Source organism: Grampus griseus (genome assembly GCF_964374135.1).
Source record: "Grampus griseus genome assembly, chromosome: 6".
Lineage (NCBI taxonomy): Eukaryota > Metazoa > Chordata > Mammalia > Artiodactyla > Delphinidae > Grampus > Grampus griseus.
Genome location: NC_139000.1, coordinates 19,012,596 through 19,037,729, shown reverse-complemented (window position 1 = coordinate 19,037,729; position 25,134 = coordinate 19,012,596). Strand labels below are relative to the sequence as shown.

The 25,134-nt window shown below is 45.5% G+C and overlaps 1 protein-coding gene across 1 annotated transcript; it reads right to left on the bottom strand.

The window, feature by feature from the left end:
• Positions 1-845: 845 nt before the first annotated feature.
• On the bottom strand, positions 846-24,498 carry TNFSF8 (TNF superfamily member 8; the record flags this gene model as incomplete). Its single annotated transcript, XM_082656793.1, has 4 exons — positions 24,267-24,498; positions 14,565-14,607; positions 2,711-2,782; positions 846-1,240 (listed from the first exon to the last, which is right to left on the bottom strand). Exons 1-4 carry the CDS (start codon positions 24,459-24,461, stop codon positions 846-848), a joined length of 705 nt encoding a protein of 234 aa, XP_082512919.1. The 5' UTR covers positions 24,462-24,498.
• Positions 24,499-25,134: the final 636 nt, after the last annotated feature.

The window sequence follows — 25,134 nt, the reverse complement described above, 5'->3', positions numbered from 1 at the left end:
TTAAAAGCCCTCCGAGAGTATCTGAAGCAGGAAAGAGTTCATGTGGGCGATGGCAGCAGCTCTTCTCTGAGCAAATGACTGATCACCTGGACTGAGCGCTTGCCGAATTCACAGCACTTTCCTGACAGGAAACAAAAGCTGTCTGTTGGTGACTTATTGTCAGTCTTAACTGCAATGGAGTCAAGCCTGGTCAGGTGGTTTTCCAAATACCCAGAAGGCATTAGATTCCGGATGGTCAGTTTTACACACTTTAGATCCTACTGTTCACACCATTTGTCAAGGTGCCTTGAACCTTGTGCCCAAATCCTGACTCTGCTGGGGTGACACGCAGCCAGATACTGCTAGTACCATCGGTTTTCTGCCAGTGCGGGGAACTTGCCTTTGGTCGGGGGCTTCGAGAACATTGCCTGGAATCTTAGTTCACAGGTCTGTGATGAGGGAGCCTGATCTTCTGGGATGGAAGAGGCTTTGGAGAGATTCAAACTCAGCCCCTTGATTTTTCTGACGTGGAATCTGAGTTCCAGGGAGGGGAAAGGACTAGCTCAGGTCATACAGTGAGTTAGTGATCGGGCTGGGCCTAAACCCATCCCTTCTGATGCCCGTGTGTGGCTTTGCCTACCACACCACATTGCGTCCCTGCCTTCTATCTGGAAGATACTTCACTCAAAACTCTCTTTTTAACCCAGAGTTGTATCTTCCCAGGAAACAGAAGGAGAAGTGTACTATTTAATTCCCTTTGTGGTTTCAGTCTTGGCCTAAAGTGTTCTTTTTTCCCCAAGTATCTGGAAGGATGAAGTGCTGTATGGTAGAGAGTTGCTTTCTTCCTGAAGGCCAGGAGGGATGGTTCAGTCTGAACTACTGTATAAGAAGATGGACAACACATTCTCAAGAGGAAAGGTGTTTGTATCCACATACTGGAATTTATCCACCTTGACTGATATGGTGGCGTTGACCTGGAGGTGCTCCAGCAAGAACTGAGAGAGGTTCTGGTATATGTTTTTGGTTTGCACTCCAGACTCACACACTGTCACCAGTGTCTGTTTTTTGACATCTCTGTTGATGAGAAGCTCCAGCTTCAGGTCGACAGAATGTTCTGGGCATTTCACAAGAAATTGCAGTTGGCAAATGATGAAGTACCAACCTGGGAACTGGATCACCAGATTCCCATCCTGATATCTGACTCCATGGGTAATGCCATCTTTGTTCCAAGACAGCTTGGTTTTGTTTATATGCTTTGACACTGGAAAGAGAAGGACAAAAGAACCTCAGAATTATTAGGTAAATTTCAGATGCGGATTGGAAAATTTGAAGTCTTTATTCAAGGTTCCCCATTCAAGTCCTGTGTTTTCTATAATATTGACTGCTGGTTCAACCACCTGGAATATCTTCCATGTTACTCCTAGGCATTACTGAGTATTCAAGGTACAGGTACAAAACCACCCCCTGCCTTTTCTCTAATGCATAAAGCTGGAGGGTCAGAACACACACAGTATTAGACCTTTACCTCCTACGGAACTGTTTCCCATTTAATCATTGTATCATTCTGTAATTATTATAATTATTATTTTTCCCTTTTCAGACTATTAGCTCCTGGACTGTATTCCCCATAAGTTCTGGACTATCATGGACATTTAATCAACCGATCAAGGAATCTTTGATCAATGGGGGACTGCTATTTGGTAGGCATTGCACAAAGTATCAGAGAAAAAAACATTCAACTTTGTTCAATTAGTAAACAGTTTAGGCATCACGAGGTCCAGGAGAATCTCAATTTGTTAACTTTCACATTAAGATACGTCCCTTAACATTGTCTGAATTTTTAAATGTCTTCCTCTCTTTAAAAGGCCAGACAGACATAATTTTGTAGACCCCTCAAGTGCACATTGAGGGCCTCTTCCCAGCTGGGTTTTATAGAAAAGCAAAGAATTAGCAGACCCTCTAAGCTGACAAGTTGGCATCGGAAGCCAAGTCTCTGAGTCTTAACAAGTGAAAATCGGCACTGATTTGTCAGGGTGTCTTTCAGAATTGGGAAGCTGGCGTGTTCATTTTAATTGCTTCCCTTTAAACCTCGTTGCAATTCAGCTGAAGAATGAGAACTGAGCTGACTGCAAAATTGAATTTTTTTAAATGAGCAGAATGGCTATTTCAGAGAATCTCGGCCATCTCCTCTGTACCTCATCTCTTCCAGTGTAAGTGCCTCTTATTATTTCATCTATGAGGGGCCTCTCTCCCGAAGCATGCTGCAATATGCAAATAGACCCTGTGCCAACATGGCCATTAAGCTGTCAATCTGGGCACAGGGCAATTTTGTGGCTCCCTTATGAATAACTTGATAGAGGCAGAGGTTAGGAGCCTGCTTCCCGTGCCTGAGGAAAAGTACTGCACACTTGGCCTGCAGCCCCTAGATGGATGAGTAACGAGGGGTGGTGCGGTGAGGTACAAATGCCCTCACAGGCCAGGGACGCAAACTTGAGACAGTGAATGAGGCTGAGGAAGTGGGAACCTTGTAGCTTTCGAGAGTAATGCTCTCCCTTCGCCCCCTAAAGCATTTAAATTCAAATTATAAAAAAATATCATGCAGGCTAAACAAAATCCACATGCAGGTCACATATGGCCGTGGGCTTCTACTTGTGACCTCTGGCTTAGAAATTTCAGAAAGGCCACAGGAAGTGGCCCTCATGTGGTTGGGTTCCTGGATGCGGTTACTGACCTTGGAGGTAGGCCCATGACTTCTTGAATGCAGCCCTTTCCAGGATACATGAGATGTCCTCTGAACAATTCCCTAAAAATAAGGAGATCCCGTGTTAAATGCCTCTCTCTGCCCCGGGAACTGGAGCTGCCAGATCTTTCTCCGTGACCCTTTGATGGAGACGATGACTATTCTGTTTCCATTTGGGAGACAAAAGGAAACCTGTTTATTTCTCATTTTGCTGTCAAGTACCTTAGAAGGTTTTTAAAAACGTGATTGCTCCCACTTGGGCTTTTACAAAAGACTGTGGAAGTTGGGGGGAGGAAACAGACAGGGCCTGAGTTCCTATATGTACCGGCTGCATTCTTGTTGCTTTATATACGCCACCTCACTTGATCTTTGCAACAACTCCATGAGAGAGGTATTATTATGTCCCTCTGAGAGGTGGAAAAAAGCGTGTGGACCAGACAGATGAAGTACATTGTCCTACGTCAGTCAGTCAGCCAGGCAGTGGTAGTCAGAACGCTAAGGCTGGGAGTAATTATTGCCACCCTTCCTTTAAGAGTGCACTAGTTGAAATATACATATTTCAGCTAATCTGATTCTCAGAATAACCCTGAAAGGCTAATCCTGGACAGTGTTGAGAGCTGGCCACTGCTCCAAGGTCATGCAAGTTGGTGGAAACCCTTAGATCCACCCCCATGTCTATATGATTCCAGAGAATCAGGTTTCTTCCTCAGGGCCATGTTGCTAGACAAAGGAGATAAACACATCTTGGTGCTCAGTTTTAAGAGAATAGAGGATCAAAGAGATCTAAGCAGGGAGCCTGCTATTTGGAGCGTCCTTGGCAAGGAAAAGAGACAATGTTTATGCCATTGTGGAATTTAAGAAATAAAAATATTTTAAATATATTCACTGGTGATGGCAGCTCAGCTTCTTATTATAGTAACTATTTCGTATGCAAAGAACCAAGTTATACATTTCCTTCAAAGACTCACGAATTCAACTTATTCTGGGCAAATCTTTTCTTCTCTTTGGGTCCTGGTTTCCCTAATCTGTAAAACTGGGAGATCTAAGACCTGACACTGACATCTTTTTGACGGTGTCACCAGAGATGATCGCTCATTCCATCCATCAGAGACCAGGCAGCCATTCAGTCGAAGTGGCCACACCCTAGCAGGCTCGTTCACTGGATCTTCTAGTAGAGCATATGTTGGGCTCACCATCCTCCCCATTGCCTTCTCTGTCCAGGCCTGAGAAGGTCCCTCCTGGCCTTCCTTAAAGCGGGGTGGGGTCCTTGGAGTGGTGGAAAGCTAAGTGAGGAGTCCCCTCTGCTGTCTGAACAAGCTCACTGCTAGAGGCACCCCCAGCAGAAGCAGGGGGCAGTTTTCATCCTTTTCTTCCCTCAAGGCATGAAGAGCTTCTGGTCCGAAGGTGTCTCAGCTGAGGAGGGCTGGTAGGCCAGCTGCCGTTCTTCTGATCCCATCTCTCACGCATCCTCCAACTAGCGTTCTTGTCCTGCCTGCAGCCCACGCTCTCGGGGTGTGTCCAGCCACATTCACAACAGCGAGGCGATGACAGCTGCCCATTCTTTTTTTTTTTTTTTGGCCATGAGGTGCGTCTTTCGGGATCTCAGTTCCCTGACCAGAGATTGAACCTGGGTCATGGCAGTGAAAGCCCGGAATCCTAACCACTAGGCCACCAGGGAACTCTCGAGGGCTGTTCATCCTTAAATGTGCTCTGACTACTGGTAGGGAGTCCCCCTGGCCCAGCCTTCTCTTTTTGGTACGTGGAACATCAAGTCAAAAGGAATCGAAGAGAGGCACGTCTGGCTGCATCTCTTCTCTGCTTGGAACCCCTTTCTGACACTACTGTGACTGCAGGATCAGGGCCAAGCTCCTCCACATGGCATTCATTTTCCCTTGTGTTCTAATCGCTACGGAATTCTGCGGTCTCATCCCTCACTTTCCCTCTTTCCCTGTACTCTCCTGTACTTGTCCCAATAGTAGTAGTAGTAGTAGTAGTAGTGCTAGTAATAATAATAATAATAATAGCTAATACACATTGACTGAGGGCTGTTTCCTTGGCACTGTGCCAAGCACGTTACATGCATTATTTTACTTAATTCTCACAATCATCCCACGAGAAAGGTACTCTAATGACCTCTCTCTTGTATATAAGGAAACGGAGGCTTTAAAAAGTTCACATTCGCACAGCTAGTCAGTGGTGGAGTGGAGAGTCAAACCCAGGCTATCAGACTCTAATGCCTGAGTGGATTTTTGACCATTTTACTGAAGGTTGGGGCCTTGGGGTGCCCCCAAACACACCATGTTGGTTTTCCATTCCACTTGGAATTCCCCTCTTCACTGATAAGCTATTCCTTGTGTAAAGCACAGCCTCTGGGAACCCTTCTTTGACCCCTCCGTCTGTTTGGTATTTACCTCCTCTGTTAGATGGTGAATCCTCAGGGCAGAGACTGCTGTTTAACTATCCCCACTGCCAGCTCAGAAGCTGCTCTGCAAATGTTGAATTGGATCATCTAGTGTGTCTCTCTTACTCCCCTCTGTGGGTGTCAGCTAAGCTCTCAAGGCTTGAGTGGGATGAATGCAGAGTCTTGGCCTGCTTTCCCTTCTGGGCTGGAATAGCACCTGGCCTCAGTCTACCATTGGTTCTGCAGGTTAGGTTAGATTAAACGGGAGGTTAAGATTCAAGCCCTTGGCGGAAGCCAGCACATCGCACCAGGAACAGGCTCTACTCCGTGGCTGAAGACCCCCTCACACCATGTCACTTGTGGTGGCATCTGTCAGGTGAGCTTCTGTAAATGGGTGTCTGTAGAAGTACAAGCCTGGGGTTGGGTTGACTCTCACACATGCATGTTCTTGTTTTTTTATTTCCCCTTTGGTCTTTGCATGTTTGCTGGGTTGACCTCAGTTGTAATTCTGAGAAACCCAAGGATGGAAAAAAAAAACACCTTATTTTGAAGCATTTGCATTTCCTGAAGTCAAATGCCATGGCGTATCTTAGTTTTTCTTTAAGAATCTTTTAGATGTTTCAAGAGAGAGGGAAAACAGAGGCAACTCCCTTGAAGAATGACATCGCTAGAGCCGGCTCAATGAAGGGGCTGGGAAACCAGGACACCGGAGGAGCTCTTGGTGGAATGGGGCCGCTGAACTTGGAGAGGAGCCCAGGGGAGGGCACACTGGTGGCCTTTCGCAGCTGCCGAGGCTGTTAGGAGGGCCAGAGCTGAGGGGGGCCGGCTCTCTGGGGCCCAAACACGAAGGCTCCGTGAACGTTTAAGGAGGTGATGCACTCAGCTAATGGTTAACACCACTCCTGTTCCCATTTCTCAGATGAGGCAGTGGGAAGACATTCATTAAGGACACACAACTCACACTGTAAGTCACAGTGCTGGCAGCTCAAATATTTGACCAGTTAGTGCTGTTCAGAGTTGTGTTGGACTGATGTGAGGGTCGGGAGGCTCTTGTCAAGACCTAGATGAATGTCTCAGGGGTCATTAGTCATGTGGCTTGAGGCTTCTCATCACCCTGTGAATCCATGCTCTGACTTTCTTTTTTGGTTATGAGACAGGAATCCTATAGTATTCCTGGAATTTTGAATTTGGGGAACATTGGGAGCAAAACACACCCATTTCATTCACTTCCCAACCAGATTTGCTGTCTCAAGGGGTTTAGTTTGAAGAACTAAACACTAGGGTGGGGAAATGAGAACAATCTGCAAATCATGGCAGAGTAGATGGCCTGGGAGTTAGAATCTAGGAATTGTCCCTCTCTGGGCTGTCATGTCCCTAGCTAGATGAAGAGCAGTATGAATCTGATGATCTAGAAGGGCCCTTCTAGCTGATTGTAGCAGGCTGTGTAGACCCAGCTTTACACCACCAGGCTTGCTGTGGGGACCAAAAGTCAGTCCCAGCTCCAACTGTCTGTCTTTTGAGGCATGTTGCTCTACCTCAGCTAGGAATCTGTCTTCACATAGTAAGATTTCCAGGTAGCTGTATCAGTAGAACAGAGCATTTTAGGTCTGGGGACAATCGAAGTTATGAAGAGCCTTGTTCTGTTAGCGGTTTCCATGGCTCATAGAAATGGAAGTTCCCTGAGAACTCATCTGGTCCAGGCTTGGTAACTATGTAACACGTGTGTTCCTCAATGTTACCCCCCACCCAGCAGACTTGTCCTAGGTCACCCCATGAGTCAGTGACAGAGGCAGGGCCAAAACCCAGGACTCCGTGCTTCTGTGGGGCATTCCATCTTTTGGACAACCCAAGTACTCTGTGAATAATTCTGAGGACCAAGGCCTTCAGATGGGCAAGATTTGTAAGCGTTCTCCCAAGCTTTGGCCTCCTCTAGGGGGATCATGGAACTTTCTTGGGCTTTTTTTGGAAGCCTGGGGAGAAATATGTGCCAATGAAACCATCCTGGACAGGCGCACGTAAGACAGAGATAGGGAGAGAGATGTTGCCTAAGGTGATTGAAAGGGTCATGTTCTAGAGGTCAGAATAATGGCAACCTGAAGATGGGAACCCACCTTGAGATCTCAAAACATTAGACCCAAGAGGACCATTAGATGCCAAGTTAACCAAGACCCTAGATTTATGAGTGGGGAGACTGAACCCAGAGGGACTGAAGGTCTGGCTCAAGACCCCACCGTAGGCTAGTGGCAGAGCTGGGTTCAGAGCACAGAGTTCCTGACTCCTAGTCCAGGGCTCAGTCCCATTTTTCAGTCTTTCCATGTAGCAGGAAGGGTTAAATGTAGGAAGAAGTGGGTTTGTGGCCACCATACACGCTGGACTGAAAACTGATGAGACAGCTGGTGGTGCTGGGAAAACAAGCACAAATGAGCCTTCTGGGCTCCCTCTTCCTGGGAGAATGGCAGCAGGTGACTTCAGGCGGGTGTGCTGAACACTGCCAAGTTGTAAGTCAGGGGCAATCAGAGCTCCATTAAGATACAGCAATGCCCAAGGGGGCAAAACAAACCACACTTATCATTCCAGCCAGAAAGTATGTGGTCTGAGTGCCAGGCACCTTCCAGGTTGATACCAGGGCAAAACAAACACAGTGCATCTCAAAGAGAGCACCTGGGTTCTAGTCAAGGCTTTTAACTTCAGACCTGTCACTTTCCCTTACTGACCCTCAATGACTGCATCTGTGAAGTGGGGATGGTAACAACCCAAATGTATATGGATGTTGCAAAGATGCAATGAGATTATGGATATCAAGTGGCCGGCACAGCACATGGTAGCCCCTTCCTCCCCCACTCCTCTTTCCCTAGTTGTTACAGTGGCACAGTTTAGCAGTGCTGCTTAGGTGATGAAGTGATCTGGCTGATGAAATGCTCATTAAACCAGAGCTCATGGCATTATCTGATGGATTGAAGTTTCTCAGTTATGTACATAAGTGTTTGAAGCCATCTGATGCTCCCAGGGAAGTGTGAATAATCCTCCTCCCATCTGCTGAAAATATTTTAATGCTTCCAAGAAAGAGAGGAATCATCCTCATGACTCTGCATCTACCATGTCCTGGCTTCTTACTTCCTCCCTTTGGCGGAATATCTAGGAGAGTCCCAACAGTGACATCTAGGGGAGAGTCCGCTATCAGTCGAATTCAGAATCAAAATGAATCCTTAACCTAAGGGTCATTTCAGCCGTTTTCTCAATGCCACCAGGCCAGCTAGTAACAGAGAAACTCCAGGATGCGCTATTTGTTAAACAAAGGACAACTAGGTGACCCTGGATTTACAAACAGCATTTGGGGAATAGCCATTACGGCATGCTCAGCGTTAAGCACATAGAAAGCCACCAGTAAGTACAAATTGGGATCAAGCTGAAATTCATTTGAATCCCTTGAAGGTTACTTAGGATTTTGAGGTCTTTTTTTTTTTTTTTTTTTTTTTTTAGCCACATGGCAAGGCTTGATAAAACTATCAAGTCAGATAGTTTTACCTTACATACTGCAACAGGTCAGGATTGAAAAGACTCCAAGGGAATTCCCTGGCGGTCCAGTGGTTAGGATTCTGTGCTTTCACTGCTGTGGGCCCCGGTTCGATCCCTGGTCAGGGAACTAAGATGCTGCGTGCCTCACAGTGAGGCCAAAAAAAACCCAAAAGACAGGTTAAGAGTGGGCTTTAAGTGAATGGGTTTAAAGTGAATGGAGAAGCCAATAAGCTCTTTGAGGCCTGTGACTATCTGAAAAGCAGTTACCCCATGAGCAGGGGTATCCCCACTTACTGTGGAAAAATAAACTACAACAACTTGTAGACTGGGCAATCTAGATCCAGATCAGTCCACCTGATGGAAGTGAGGTCTCTGCCGTTTTTCAGTCTTTCTAGGGGAGGAGGCTGCTGCTTCTCTACCTGCCTCTTCTGCTGCCAGTGCAGCATCCTGGTGCGGCTGCAGCCATCCAGATCCCAGGTGTGTGACACCAGGGCTAGCGGGGCATTGGTGAGTAGCTAGCTCCTTGGTTTAGTTTCACTGCCTTCGATGGGCAGCTTGTATCATTTCCCTGGGGGTGGGTTCACTGGTTACAACTAGAGAGCTAACTTACTTGATCTCTTTTAATGCCCACATTTTCTTTTTAGCGGGGAAACGGGGAGAAAGGTAGCTTGCCAAGCCATGCACAAATTACAAATTGTTAGAATGGTGACATGGTCAAAGAATCCTAAGATATTTGATTCCTGGAATGTTACATTCAGAGCAAAATCCATGCTAGGTCAGGACAGCTGGCTTGCCCACCTCATGCCTGATATTTTCAAAAACAGGAAACTCCAGTCCCTGGGAGTTCAAGTCATAGGACTGGAGTCTAGGTATTCCGAAGTTCAACCCAATTCTCTGCCTTTTGTACCTCATCCCCAGCTGGAGACTGAATTCAGGCTGAGGGTGGGGAATGCAAGAAGGGGTACAGGACCACTTCATGTGGTCTGTCCACTGTTCCCACTTCCTCAGGGCCTCCAGGGAACCTTGGGATATTAGGGGCCATGTGACATTCACAGGAAAGACAAACTCTTCTAACTGGCAGGCTGTGGGGAGGAAGGAATCATCCCAGGTCTCATGACTCCTGGGGCTTGAATTTGGCCTCTAGATCCCCTGCCGTGGGCCCTTCATGCCCCCTACCACCTCACCTCTTGTGCAAACCCATGTGTGTGGTTGTGCTAGTGGCCCTGTCTGTCTCAAAGCTCGACAGCAGAGAGCATACTTCAGTGCCAAGAAGAAAGACAGCTGCAGGAGCAGGTGCTCAGGAAGTGGCAGAGAGCCTTGGAAGGATTCCTAGCCTTGGAGGACTGGTAGGGGCACCGGAAGGAAGCACAGTTGTGTTGTACTCAGCATCTGACCATACAATCCTGGTTCGGCAAAAGGGCTCCAAGGCGGTCAGCCTGCCTTCTGAGGTCTCCCCACTCCATGCTAGCTGTGCAGTCTTAGGCAAGTCAAGTCGGTAAACCTCTCTGTGCTCTAGTTTCCCTACTTATAAATAATAAGGGGCTACTGATTATCCCCCGGACTTGTTGTGAGACTGTACGTGTGAATCACGAAGCACTCAGCTCAGTGCGTGGCACGGAGTGAGTGACCCATCAGTGTTTATTATTTTCACTTCACCAGATCCTCACACATACCTAGTAAGGGAATAAGAGAAAAACTGACTTACAGGTTGTCTACAGAATTCCTCCAGTACAGCTAAGAATTGATATTTTGTTGTTGGGAAGTTAGGAAGGCCTGGGGCTGAGACCAAGGTGACCAAAATTATTTTGCAGTAAAAGCAGTAGAATTTGAGTTTCTGCAGAGTTTGTGAGGGGAAGTGAAGGCGTGGTGAAAATGGGAAGAAGGAGAGCATGGCCACAGGGCTGAACCTCAGGGAGCAGTGCAGTCCCTCCAGAAGGCCCTGGTGGCTGGGGCGCAGAAGCCTCACGAGCACAGAGGGGTCTGCAACTCAAGTCTGCCTCATCCTCCATGATGGAAGGCACTGCCCCGCCGCCTTCTCCACGTACCCTAAATGCTACTGTCAGCTTTGCTACACACAGCTGCGGGTGCTTCTGGAACTCTGGGGACCTCAGGCATAGGGGGCTGTGTTCCAGGGTTTGGGGAAGTAAGGCACATACACGAGCATAGGTGAGAGTCAAAACGCTGTGGAGGCAGGAGACTGGAACAAGAAGTGACGAGAAGCAGTACAAGCCTCCCTCGCCCAGCCCGCCTGGACTCTGTGTCCAGAGGACTCATGCTCGACCATGTGGCAGACAAGGGTCGTATCTGCTGTCCCATTTCACCCTCGTAGTAGCTCTGTGCAGGAGTCCTTCATGGCTGCATTTGCCAGAGAAGAGGAGAAGCGTGTGGGAAAATGTTCTCCTCCCATTGCCCTTCCTACCCTTAGTCCCGGCTGGGCCCCCGCATGGGCCACTGAGTCCTAGGCACGATGGAGTGTGTGTGAGGTAGCAGTCTGCCAGTGACAAGTCTCCTGGTTGGGAGCGGGAAGCTTGTGTTGAGACTCAGACATCTTTTCATTACAAAAAAAGGCTTGGCTTTCGGTGGTTTCCCTGCAGCTAAGTGTCATCCTGTGTTACATTACTTTAGTGTACGGACATGGCCCTGTTTTCCAGCCTCTGGGCTGCTGCTGGCTTCCTGCTGATGGTGGGCAGTTTCCATCAGTTGGTGGCAGAGGTCTCCCTGGGAAGCGTCTGGCTTCTGCTCTTCTCCAGCCCCGTGACAAACCACATGCTGACCCCTGGGGCTTCCTCCCTGGAGTTTCTGGGGGACGATGCCTCTCTGCCTGGAATGTCTTGCAATGGCTTTTCAAAAGGGAGTTTGCTGTTTCTGCCTGTTTAAGAGGGGTTTGTTGGGGGAGAAGGCTGTGTATGCAGACTTCCTCAAGGCTATTAGGAATAATCTTTTTAGACTTTTCTATATTTCCATAATGAATGAAAGATTGGAGTATCATAAAGCATCAAAGTTGGAAGGGCCCTTCCAGTTCATTCAGTACATTGTTGTTATGTTATAGACGAGACCCAAAGAGGAGGAAAGACTTGCCCAGAGAAGCACAGCCTGCTGGTGTGAAGGTCAGTTCTGGAGCCCAGGCCTTGCTCCAAGGTAGTGTTCTTTCCACCTCACCCTGCTACTGTGTCTGTAGTTTGCCAAGTTAAGAGAAGTGGAAACTTGCATTAAAAGCAGGAGAAAGCTAGGGACCACGCACAGTAGGTCACTGACATTTTATGGCTGAAGCATGTCATGTGGGGGCTAGAGAGGAGCCCTGGATTCTGATCCGTGCTCTGCCATCCACTCCCTAGATGACCTTGGGCAAGTCACCTTGATTCCCTGGGCCTCAGCTCATTATCTGCAAAATGGGACTATTAATCCCCGTGTTGTTTGCTTACAGGTTGGAGGCTAATATAAATCCAGGGGAGGTGTGGGAAGGTCTTTAACGAAAGTTTCATGGCCCTGGTGAGAATTATTAGCATTTTCTACCTGGTTGCAGAAACATTGAATTGTAAACTGCAGTCAGTTTTGGATTAGTTTGTGTTCTGATATCTACAGTGATGGCCCATTTAAGAAGCGATCTGGTAACTGATCTAGTCCACAGCTTCCAAAACTTTGAATTTTATGGACCAAAATAATTACTCCAAAATGTAAATTCAGTTACCAGTATACAATGGGCAGCTTATTATTTTGCCTTGTGACCATTCAAACAAACAAACAAAATAACTCTGACTAAAAGCAAACCAACTTAATTCCCATCTATATCAGCTTCATGTTGTAAAAGAAAGGACATTTTAATACCAGAAAACTGTAGAGGACTTCCCTGGTGGCTCAGTGATTAAGAATCCGCCTGCCAGTGCAGGGGACACGGGTTCAAGCCCTGGTCCGGGAAGATCCCACATGCCGCGGAGCAACTAAGCCCATGCGCCACAACTACTGAGCCTGTGCTCTAGAGCCCGTGAGCCACAACTACTGAGCCCACGTGCCACAACTACTGAAGCCTGCATGCCTAGAGCCCATCCTCCTCAACAGGAGAAGCCACCGCAATGAGAAGCCTGCGCACCACAACGAAGAGTAGACCCTGCTCGCCGCAACTAGAGGAAGCCCACGTGCAGCAACGAAGACCCAACACAGCCAAAAATAAAAAAAAACTGTGGAAAAGGAGGTGCTCTCAGAGGAAAGCACAGTTGGCCATGGGAAAAGGGGGATCAGGTTAGAACCTCTGTAGTTGGTGACCTACGATGGAAGTGCAGAAACTGAGACCCAGAATGGCTGAGGTCGTGTTGCCTGATCAAAATTGTCCTTGTCGTTGGGGTCATGTTCTCCCTAAAGATCATCTCCCCGTCTTGAAAAATGAAGTTCTCGTCAAAACTTGGAAAATCTGGATGGATGTGGAACAGTGGGACTGGGGAAGGGAAAATGACATTTACTCAGTGTGTTTGGTTTCTTGCAAGCTTCCGTGTTCTGAATCCAAAGCCGGTACTGTTTCCATGATGGGGGCAGCACACCCTGGTCTGTGGGTGAGATCCGGACCACCGCCTCATTCTGCGCATGAAGTCTTGTGGGCCCGCAGCCATGCCTGCTCATTTGCTGCTTCTGCACCACGGCAGTGGAGCGGACTCGCCACAGGGACTCTTATGGCCTGCAAAGCCTAGAATGTTTACTCTCTGGCCCTTTACAGAAAAAATTTGCTTACCTCTGCATTATGCCATCTCCTTTTTACCTCAATGTGACTGTCTACAGAGGCATTGTGGGAACTGAGGTCACATGCTAAGTAATTCCAGCCAAAGTTAAGCTATTGTTGACAAAGCTGTATTTACTAGTCTGCCTTGAAAGATCCAGAATGCTGCTCCTTTTAGGGGATTTTGCCCTTACTTTCTAAGTCTCTGGATGACAAATAGCAGGAGAAGCATGACTACGGGTGTCCTGAAGGAAACTCCAAGTGTGGTGGCTGCTGCTGTGAGAAGCTGTGTCCAGACACTTACGTCCTCTGGCCCCAAGCATGACCTGGTGTCTCTAGCCAGGTGCCTATAATGACCCACTCTTTCTCTTTTACTTTTTTTTCTCTGAGCTGTCTGGTGATCCATTTGCTGGCTAGGTTCTGAGGGTTACAGGACTGAGATGGGGCTAACGATTTTGGGTTGAAAGAACACTGGATTAGAGATGAGGACATCTGGGTTCTAGGTTTGACTTCATATGACTCTGAACAAGACCCTTCACTTGGTCTTACTTTTCCTCTTCTGTGCAATGAAAACATTCATCAGATGATCCCAAAGTTTTTCATTTTCCATGTTAACCTAACTCTGCATATCACCAGTCTGGGGCTAGTAGAGACAATGCATTAATTAGTGACTTCAGTGATAGGAAATATGAGGGGTGGGGAGGTCTGTTTCACAAGCCCTCAGCTTCATTATGCATTTTGTCTGTTACCGGTTATTTAATGATTACTATGTGTTGGTCACCGTGCCAAGCAATATCTGGAAGAGATCTGACAGCTTCTCCAATACCTTCATGAGGTGGGTATGATTAGTCCTATTTCACAGATGAGGACCTGAGTTTCTCAGGTGGGGTGTAGAGCCTAGATTCATACCCACATTGCCTGACTCCAGATTTTAAGCTCTTAACACAACGCTGCCTTGTGTTCCTCTCTGTGTCCGTGTGACAGCCTATGCCAGAGGTACAGTTTTCACTAGTGGGAGAGTTGAGGGCTGGTGGGAGAACTTGTGGGGAGGTGAGTGCAGCTCAGAGGCTGCTCGGATGAGTGGAGAAGCATCAGCTCTGCCCTGACGGCCCCCCTCCGCCCACTCTCCTGTTGGACACTATCGTGACGTTTCTGGTTGGTAACCATCTGTGATGTGATATGCATGCGTCCCTGCACATTTATTCCTAATTCCAAAGTCTTACCTCCTTTAAGGTGGAATTTGCCCGGCGGGTTGGGAATGGAGTCCTGGAAGACAAGAAAGAGGAAAAAAAAAAAAGCAGCATGAGAATGTCATCAGATTGAAACAGCTATTCTTTTTCTTTTCCATTTTGGTTGTCCTCAAAGTATTATGCAATTTAGAATTCATGTTCCATCTGACTCTTAGATTTAAAAAAAATTCATTCACTGACTTAGTTTACAGTGGCCTTTCTCATCCATTTGCTTTACAACCTGCTTATCAGAAACACAACTGGAGGATTGCTATCCTCATTTCACATGTGAGGAATGGGGGGCCGAGAGGTAAAGTTTATGGCAGTTCAGGGACTAGAATCTGCAACTCAGCTTTCAGTCCAGAGCTTTTTGTTTTCACCACCACATGTGTTATTTTTTCCTACTTTGATTAACATAAGAGCAAACAAGTGTATTATATAAATATATGTGGGTTTTTTTTTCTATGTTTGATTCAGCAAACAGTGAAAGTATGTTGTAAACATACCTAGGAAGGTACATTTCTATTTCTCCTGTGGTTGGAAATACTGAATTAATAGAACGTTTACGTGCCAAGCATTGCGAAGATAGCAAAAATAATTAAATTGGGTCCCTGCTCTCATGGATTTATTACAAGTTTATATTTGACTACAACATCTAAATACTTATAAATATATAACATAAAAAGCATAAATGTATATTATTTATTTTAATAGTCACATGTTTTATGTTATTCTATAATAAGCGTAAATATATGCATAAATATTTACATAGTTAAGTAAGAGGTTGATAGCAGATACTCTGATAGCGGATTGTCTTCTGAAGGAGGGCCTCCAGGCTGGGGAGTGGAGGGGATGAAAGGAGGTCTTACTCAGGTGCTCTGAGCAACAGAAGCAGGTGGGCATAGTTCTTCACCCCAAGTTCTTCAGAGACTAGCTTCCTCCCCGGTCTCCCCCCAATTTCTCCCCACCTCAGCCATTAGAGACACCCCTCTGTTGTCCTGCCAATAAGGAATGAAGTGTCTTATTTATCTTTCGACCTCTCCTGGTCAGGATCTCCTATAGTGCATTGGATTGAAATATTAATAAAGACCTAGAGGAATGTGAGCATTTACAAGGATGAAAACAACTTCCCAACTTCTAACGGAGCAAGAAGTGTGCAGCTTCCCACACCTTATTTTCTTAGTGTCCTGTATGAACACCTAGGACCATCTGGAGTCCTCTCTTTATTCTACCGTCGCTCTAGGGGCTCTGTCCTTTGCCTTCCATTGCCAGCTCTCCTGATCAGTGACTCTCTGCTCCAGCCCAGATGTGTGGCAGTGAGTCCGAGGGAGACTCCTGAGGCAGCGCCCCGGCAGAGCACTGATGTGGAGATGGAAGTCAGTATAGATTTGGGAGCTTCAGCTTATCAGGGAGAAGAAGTGAACTTGGCTCGGAAGGTCCTTTCCTCCCTGCTCTAACAGCCTATGATTTTGTTGCTTTAGTTGAAAGCTCTTAACCTAATTAACAATGCTGTACACTTGTGGTCTCTCAGTTGCACATGTAGTTCAAAGGAGAACCTGATGTCACAAAATTCCCCTCCCGGTTGCCTCTGTGAGACAACAAACAGCATTTCATAATTTATAATAAACACCTAGTTTACTGCCAAGCATGTCCGTCGATTAGAGTGATGTGCAAATACGTGAAGAAGAACATCTACGTTTAAATGTGGTGCTAAGACCATTGGATTCATTGGCTGCCCAGGAACATGTCCAGGGACAGTGAGAGACTGCCAGAGCGGCAGTCCCCGCGGAGCCATCGCAGCGGCCACTGGCAGTTGGGAAATACCAGAGAATCATACATTCAGCACATGTTGAATTGGGCACCTGGTATGTGCCAGGCTCTAAGTTAGTCATTGGAAGACATCCTGTGGATTTTATGGCTCGATCATTAAAGCAGTCATTTAAGATATACAAGTAAGTATCTAATTAGAATTGCAAGTTGCGGCAAGAGCTGCCAGGAGAGAGGCAGAGTTTTTCAAAATAGAACGTCTTGAACTTTAGCATGTGTATGAATCACTTGGGGAGCTCATTAAAATGCAAGTGCTGATTCAGCACGTGTGGGTGGAGCCTGAGAGTCTATTTCTGACAAGCTCCCAGGTGACATCGGTGCTCCTGGCCCACAGGACACAATTTGAGTAGAAAGGTTGTAAGAGATAATATCTGGAAGGAGATCTAATTTACATGGGGGGTTGGGGGTACAGGGGGAGTCTCTGCCATTTGAGGGCTTTCTGGTTTTCTAGCTTCAGACAGGAGGATGTCAGAAACAAAGCTTCATAGTACAGGAAAGAATCCTTTTGCTTGAACCTTCACCCAGGACCCATGACATCCAAGACAGAAGTGTGACTATTCCTATCTTGAAGAGCTCCTGGGATGAGGACAGGTCTCCATAGCTTCCCTTGGCTACCCATGGTAGATGAGATCAGAGAATCAGGGCCAGTGGGGAACCAAGACATCCTTTAGTCCATCAAGCTAAGTTTCACAGGCAAGGAGACTGAGACACTCATGAGTCAGTGGAATCCCAGATCCCAGACTGAAATTCTCCAGTGCTCTTTCCCTGGCTCTATGCCCCAGGAGAGATGCCGTCTTCAGAAGCCAAGGATAGAAAAGCTCATTCTTCCCCGGCCCCCCGGCCCTTAGTAGTCCTTGTTTTTGGAGGTGCAGAAGTAGGGTATGAAGAGATGACGACTTAAATTTTGCTGAGGACCCTTTCTGTGCTATGCTCAGTGCTGTTCATCTATCTATTCCTCTTTAGTGAGGTACCTCCCAGTCTTAGAATTCTTTCCCATACCTAGCCTGGGGATCCGGGTCTTGGCTGGGGAAATGTGAACTACCTTGCTTAGCAACTTGGCTTTGTGGTAAACAGTACATAGGCTAGACATAGACACAAGCAAATGGACCCTCCCAAGTTGGCATTCTCAGCTCCATTGAGTAGCTCAGGAAACTTCATCTCCGAGGTTACCAGCCAGGTACATTTCATTAAGTGTACTTCTCTCTCTCTCTCTTTTTCCCCAGAATCTGTGTGTCTAACGGGTATCCTCAACAATGTTTCTGTGTGTGGAGGGAGGAGCTGTCACATTTAACTTGCTTGTTTCCAGGTGGAATGCCCTGTTCCAATCATCTTCCCTGCCTAGGAGTCTGTTTTCCCATTTCCTTTCATCACTGTGATTACAGGGCTAATAATGCTTCCCTCCGCTGGGTTGTTGTGGACATAATAAGATATTATACATAGAGTGTTAGCAAGTACTTGAAAACTGTAGTTATTTTGGTTACTCCTAATGAGGTGCTTAATTTGCCTCAATACCTTGAAAGTCTTATTTCTTTTTTGCAGAGCAAAGTATCACAGGGCATTTCAATTCACCCCTATATTTTATCTGGGCTGAAAAGCAGGGGAGTCAGCTCTCAAATTTACTTTGAAAAAAGATACCCTCTCTGATGGAAAGTGGCCAAAAGGAACTAATATTTGGAATATGCCAGGTGGCCTCCCATCTTGTAAGGTGGGCCATGGAGACCTTTGCCAGGAATGCCTCTCTTATTTTCCAGTGAACGTGATTAAGCACTCAATGAGGGTGCTTAATCCTTGGGGGCTATATGCTTTACATGCATTATCTTATTTGATCTTTACCCCAAGAGTTAGTGATTGACTAAGACTTAGAGAAGTGACTTAATGATTATAGAAGGTCCCATAGATGGTGAATAGCAAGGAAAGTGTTCAAACTCTGGCGTGTTGACTTGGAAGGCAATGCTCTTCAATGCCAAGCCACGTTGCCTCTCTAGGGTAGGGCAGGATGAAGCTGGCGCAGGAAATTCTCCTGAGACTCCATGAGAAAGTGGTTGGAGGTCATAGAAAATTTTCCTTGACAGCCTTTGTTTTGGTAATGTTAGTGAAAGTGGTCATTGGAATACAGTGGCTTAAAGCTGTGCTTCTCCCCCTGGGGAATCTAGTTAAAATGCTAATTCTGATTCTGTAGGTGTGAGATGGGCCCTTAGGTTTTGCATTTCTAATGAGCTTCCAGATGATTCTTGTGCTGCTGGGCCAGGGTCCACACTTTGAAAAACAAGGGCTTAAAGACGTTACTCAACAGGCAATCAGGATACTGAGGCCTTCCTTCCCCGAGGAATGGGGAATGGCTTCTGGAGGCTGAGTGCGGAGCTGAGCTCATGCATGGGTTTAGGAAATCTTCCTAGTCTGTTGATAGGGTGGCTATCCTCTCATCTTCCTCTATCAATGCTTCTTGCCACCTAGCTCTAAGTCCTGCTGCTCCCCCGTGCAGTCTGGACTGACCTCTGTTCTGGCCCTGCAACTCCTGTCCTCACACTTGGGCTCGCCTTCTCCCAGGCTGTGCGTCTCCTCACTCTTGCCTCACCTGGAATGCCCGGCACCATCTCCACCTGCCACCATCCTTCCAATGGAGAGCTCTTCTCCATTGAAGAATGTCAGCTAATAAACGCACAAAGAATGATAGAATTAGGCAATTATCATTCTTCAACCCTCAGTACATTAGCTGACTCAGATGAGGGTCATCATCAAAGAATGCCAAAAATGTGGAGTGAAGGATATTGGTATGTCTTCAAAGTATTACCCCATAGATGACTTATTAATAAGAAAGAACAAAGTGTTCTACTAAAGAGATAGCCAGTGGTCTCCGCCTGAATCAAGGGACTAAACATTATTGCCAATGATGGGGCAACCTGACATATATGCCTCTAACTCTGCTGCAGTAAGAAGTATATAACATCGCCTGTGTACTGTTCTTGCCAAAAATGTTTCATCTGAATATATAATCATGAGTAAACACTAAGACAGTTCCAAAACATAAGCTATTCTACAACAGAACTGACCCTTTGAAAAAGTCAATGCCGTGAAAAGCAACAAAGAGCAGAGGAGATTGTTAGATCTGTGCTTCTCAAACTTAATGTGTGTATAGATCACCAGGGACCTTATTAAAAAGCAGGTCTAGAATGGGGCTTGGCATTTCTAACAAGCTCCCAGGACCACCTTTTAAATAGTAACATTCTAGATTGGAACAGATAACCTGAGAGTGGATTCTGGGTCAACAAACAAAACAAGCCACAACAGCTGTAGAAGACATTTTTGACCAAGTGGAGGAAATTAAAATATGGACTACATATTATAATAAGGTGATATTGCCAAATTAACATTAACTCTCTTGGCTATGATAATGGCACTGCAGTAAGTAGGAAGTGGGTGCTGAAATACATGCAGGTGAAAGGTCACACTATCTGAAACTTACTTTCACATATATAGAAAGAGCCGAAATATGGCAAAATATTAACACAGTGAATTTAGGTGAAAGGTTATATGGGTGTTTACCATTCTATTTTTCTGTAGGTTTAAAGTTTTTCAAAATAAAACTTTGGGCATAAGACATGATCCTTTTAATTCTTGGAGGAGGCTCAGCTTCCCTTCTAAGCTCTTCTGCAAAGCCTTCCCTCATCCCAAGCAGAAATTGTCTTCCTCTCCTCTGGTATGGCATTCAGTGCCATTCTGCCCCAAATTCAGTCTCTTGAGTGTTTGGGCCTCATTTCTCCAACTTAGAGATTCTCGGAGAAAAGGGTCCTGCCTTACCCACTTGGGTCCTTCCCTCACAGCCCAGCATAGGGCTTTCCCTGGAGAAGATTTTCAGTGGCCTTTTTTGGATTGATAAATTGAATGCATTGGAGAGAGTAACATGGGTAGAGAGAAGAATCACAGGGCATTTCAATTCTCCCCTATATTTTATTGGGCTGAAAAGCAAACCAGAAAACCTTACCACCATGACCACCAGTCACTACCCCTATACTCCACTCTTGGTGGGGAAGTAGAGTGGTATTGTAAGGATAAATTTTTTTAAAAAGGAATTTTCTTTGCTGATAAAGGGAAAGAAGGCAGCTGCTTTCTCTTCTTTCTAGAGGACATAATGAGCCCTTGCTAACCATGTGGACTGTAAATGGATCTCTCTAGGGGTTGGATAAGTCCAGCCTCCTGGTTTGTAACAGAGATGTCTCTAAGATTGAAGACCTCAGAGCCACTTGAACTGTAAACACTTTTGGTGTCAACCTTGTAGCCTATATAAATCTATATATAACCCTTTGTCTCTGGAGGAGATATGAGAAATTTTATTATTTTTCTTTTTTTGTTGTTTTTCATTCTTTGCTGTATGAATTGTGTGAAATTTCATCCTGACACATATGCAGGTACTCTGTTGTGCTTACTCAGTAAGAAATCCATTTTCTGTCTTTCTCATGAAGATCTGTCTCTTTGTTGGTAGGACTTTTACTTCCTCAAGAGTAGTATATTGGTACAATCTCTTTGGAAGCTGATTTACATAATTTATAGAAATGAAAAACACATTATATTACCACCACTAGGAATTTGTCCCACAGATATACTTGCAGATGTGCACAGTGGGCAAAACTTCTAGAGGAAAACCCGAGTGTCCTTCACTAGGCACGGTGAAATGTGCAGTACAATAAAATGCTATGTGGCTCTTCAACAGAATGAGATGGACTTCCGCGTACTGGCATGGAAGGGTCTCCAAGATAGACTGTCAAGTCAATAAAGCAAGGTGCAAATTTATGAGATTTTTGGAAGGACATGGAAGAATCTGTTAATGGTCATTATCTCAGGGAAGAGGGATTGCTGGTTGGGTGGGGAGAGTGTGAGAGATTTCTGTTTTTCTTTCTTTTCCCTTGTTTACTATTTACTTTTCTTAAACCACAAGAATAGAATATTTTAAATAAATATAATAGTTTAAAGGTAAATAAAATACAGCCACCACAGAGACTTAAGACATCAGTAGGCAGTAAGTTCCATAAGTAACAGGAAAGCAGGGATTTTGTTGGCTTTGATCAAGGCTCTGTACCCATTACTTAGAACAATGTCCTGTACGCAGCAGATGCTCAACAAGTATTTGAGGTTGAAACCTAGTTCTTTCTTTGCCTCTGCCAAGGAATTTGGCCTTGGAGTTATTTGGTCTTCAGGCCAAATCTCAAGGCGATCTTTGTTGATTTTCCTACATGCCTTTCACTTTTCTTCTCCATCACTTTTCTCACACTGTTCCACTGGCCAGGAAAGCTCTCTCCTCTAATCTCCCTTCACCCATTTGAAGCTGTGCACATTTCTCAAGCCAAACTGAAATGTCAATCTCCAGTGAAGTTTTTCTTAGCTCTGCCTGGGAAAATGTTCTGTGTCCTTAACTTGTGGTCTCATGGTAGCCCTATGTGCCTACCTTCCATCGCTTATTATATATTATGAGTTAAGCGTGTTTTAAATTTTGTCTGTGCATGTGCCTTTTCATTTAGAGCTGTGACCTCTTAGGCCAACAGAACCATTCTCATGGTTCTCACCCCTGCCCCGATCCACCCTCACAGCAGAGTGCTATGTGGCCACCAATCCATTCCATTGTTAATAATTGGGATATGAGTTTAAGGTCCTTGGTTATCTCCCATTGACTTCTTTATCAGAAGTCCTGTTAGAGTCTCTTCATTTGTCTCTTCACTGTCATTTGTACCTGTCCTAAAGCCAGGCTGCATTCCCTCCTCCTGTAGGAAGCCTTTCCTGATAACTCAGGCTCAAGGGGATAACTCTCTCTTCTTAGCTCTTCTAACAGTTAATATCTGAACAAATTATCGGAAATGGTATGTGTAAAACACTTCACTTTTAATGTCGCAGTTCTTTTACGCAAGTAACTGACATTTCTCGGGCTAAGAAATCACAGTACACCAAAGCCAACAATCAGACTTTGAAGTGAATCTTTTCATATCCCAACGTGAGGCTAAGTCAAGGAGATGGATGCAAAGAAGATAGCGCTCCCAAGAGAAGAGCAGGAACAGAGTTTCTTAGTGCTTCTGTGGCTGGCTGTATCATCAAAGGGAATGGTGTCCTGATTAAATAATCAAGCAGTCTTTACCACTTTCTCAGGACGACTTAGGTCAAGCCCTGTCCCCTTTCTGTTCCTCATTTTCCACATTTACAAAAATGAGGGAGAAAGATCCACTCTCGTTCCTTCATGGAAAGAATCAGTTCATACAAAGGTGGGATTTGAATAAGGACCATTCTGGAGCTCTCTCTAGCTTTATATGTTACCACCACACCTTATACCCCCATCATCTCTTTCTCTTTTCCTTCCTTCCTTCCTTCCTTCCTTCCTTTCTTCCTTCCTTCCTTCCTTCCTTCCTTCCTTCCTTCCTTCCTTCCTTCCTTCCTTCCTTCCTTTTCTCTCTCTCTGTCTCATAGCAGTTCTAGCTGCAACCTTTAACTACAGAACTTTTCAAAGACCACTTTAATTTCTTTGCTTTGGCTGTTGCTATAAAATGTTACACCTCTGGTTTACTTCAGATTAGAATTATAGAAATTATAGAGCCTCTACAGAAAAAAAAAAAAGTGTCCTAGAATGTTTTCAAGAGTATTATTCCTAGTAGATGTAGATGAGCCCATTAAATGATGACCTTCATAAATTCTACAATCTAAATCTCAAATGCTAGCAATTCTGTTTTCTTTCACTTTTGTGGAGATATGAGCCTCAAAGTTTCATTTAAATTTCCAAGCTTGATGACACTTGAGAAACAGATACCAAAGCCTGTTAAAGCCCTGTTCTTTTTAGCAATCAATAAGTTAAAGAGCGTTCAGCCTAAGACAACTGAAGGAAACCAGAACAAATTCTGCAGGATTATAATACCATACAAAATGGGAGCTTTGAAGGAATAATAGAAATGTACTTACTCTGGCAGGTTGGTGGGGGGTACAGTTCATAAACTATCAAAATTATTTCATTAAAAAAATTCATGAGCAATATATCCTATCAGTACAGTATTTTCTATAAAATACATGCTGGTGGATTCTCTGTAAACACCAATTTCCTAAAATATAAAGAAGCTTCCTCCTTCATCTCTTCTGGTTTCACAATAAATCTCACCATTTACTTCAAAAAAAGGTGAATTTCCTGAGACCCTTTGGCCTCACAGTGTGTACCCATAATTGCTTGTAGTTTTAGAATTCTGAGCAGTCTCAAGGGAACAGATGTGAAAAACATCTCTAGGTTCTGCCTCTGTGCTTTATGTTTTTGTGGAAGAGCTAAGCTCTTCAAAGCAGTGGCTCAGGAGGAAGCTTTCAGTCTGTCTTGTGAGCTTTAACGCTGAAATGCCCAAGCTCTAAGAAGCCCTGGTCTTCTCTCTTGCCTCTTTCCCTTATAGACTTTGGCCTCTGAAACTTAGCTCCAGGTTAAAAAAAGCTCTTAGCATTGGATGAGGCCTCCGAAGTCTCAGGAACATTTAGACAGAGAATAGAGAACCTTGGAATCTGGTCTGAAGGCATTGAAGACATGACACCAAGTTGTACAAATGTGTTACCAAGTTTCCTTATCACTTCCTTCCTTGATAGGAATGTTGCTCTGGCTCAGCAACATTTAACTATTAATTTCTCAAGGCTAAGAGCTCCTCTCCCTTCTTTTGGCTCCTGGGAGCCTGGAAAGTTTGGAGATGATGGCTCAACAAAATTTTCTCTCCAAAAGCCAAACTATTTGAGAGAGTTAAGTTCCCATTTCTTTGCTCCCTTTCTCTGCGTGATACAGGTTCTTTTTAAAGTTTATTTCCAAGTCTCTCTCTGGAGAAAACTGAACATAAATCAGAAAGGAAAGGCAAAGAAGAGAAGTCCACTTACCGTCTTCTGAACTACCAGCACCATAATGGTTGCCACAGCAAAGACGAGACACAGAGCCAGTGAGGCCGTGGTGAAATAGAAATAACTGCGGCTAGTGGTTCCCAAGTGGCTGGTGACGGAGCCTGCGGGCACATGCATGGCTGTGTCTTGAGAAGGGGCCAGTGGGTTGAGTGCTCGCTGCACCCCTGCGTCCATTCTTATATAGTCTTCCCCACATCACACCTTATCTCTCCTCATCTGATTTGGTTCTGGGCCCGTCTCTGTTCCAAGAAGGATTCTCCCCCTGCATCCCGGATCATGTGACTTGGAAAAAAACCTTCACCATCTGCCTCATGAAGAAATGCTTCTCTGGGGGCGGGAGGCGAAAGGCAGCAGCGCGGGTGGGGGAGAGGTTCATTTTTCATCGCCAGGGATTAATGTGAGTGAAGAGAAACTGTAGCTACAGAGAAGGTGGCTGATATCAGAGGGTGAGTAGGAAAATGACGGTTTCCCTACTCTGATGTGTACGTGTGTGTGTGTGTGCGTGTGTGTGTGTGTGTGCGTGCGCGCGCACAAAGCAACTTCTGTTTCAATCACACTCAGCCACAAAACGCCTTCCGGCCTGAGAAGCTGCGCGTTCTCTTTAGCAAGGCCTGTGGCTCAGAAGTCCTCATCAGAAAAATGTCTCTTTGCTGGGCCTTGGGGAGGCTGGGTCCCTTGGACTGTGGTAGAATGACTCAAAAGGTTGATAATATTGGCTCCTGCTAAAAACTGGAAATGCTACCAGATATCTGGGAAGGAAGAGCCCACAAATGTGGAGATTGAGCCAAAGGGAGACAAGCTCATGGCAGTATGAAATTTGGTGACAGGTCCAAAGATACTGTTTGAG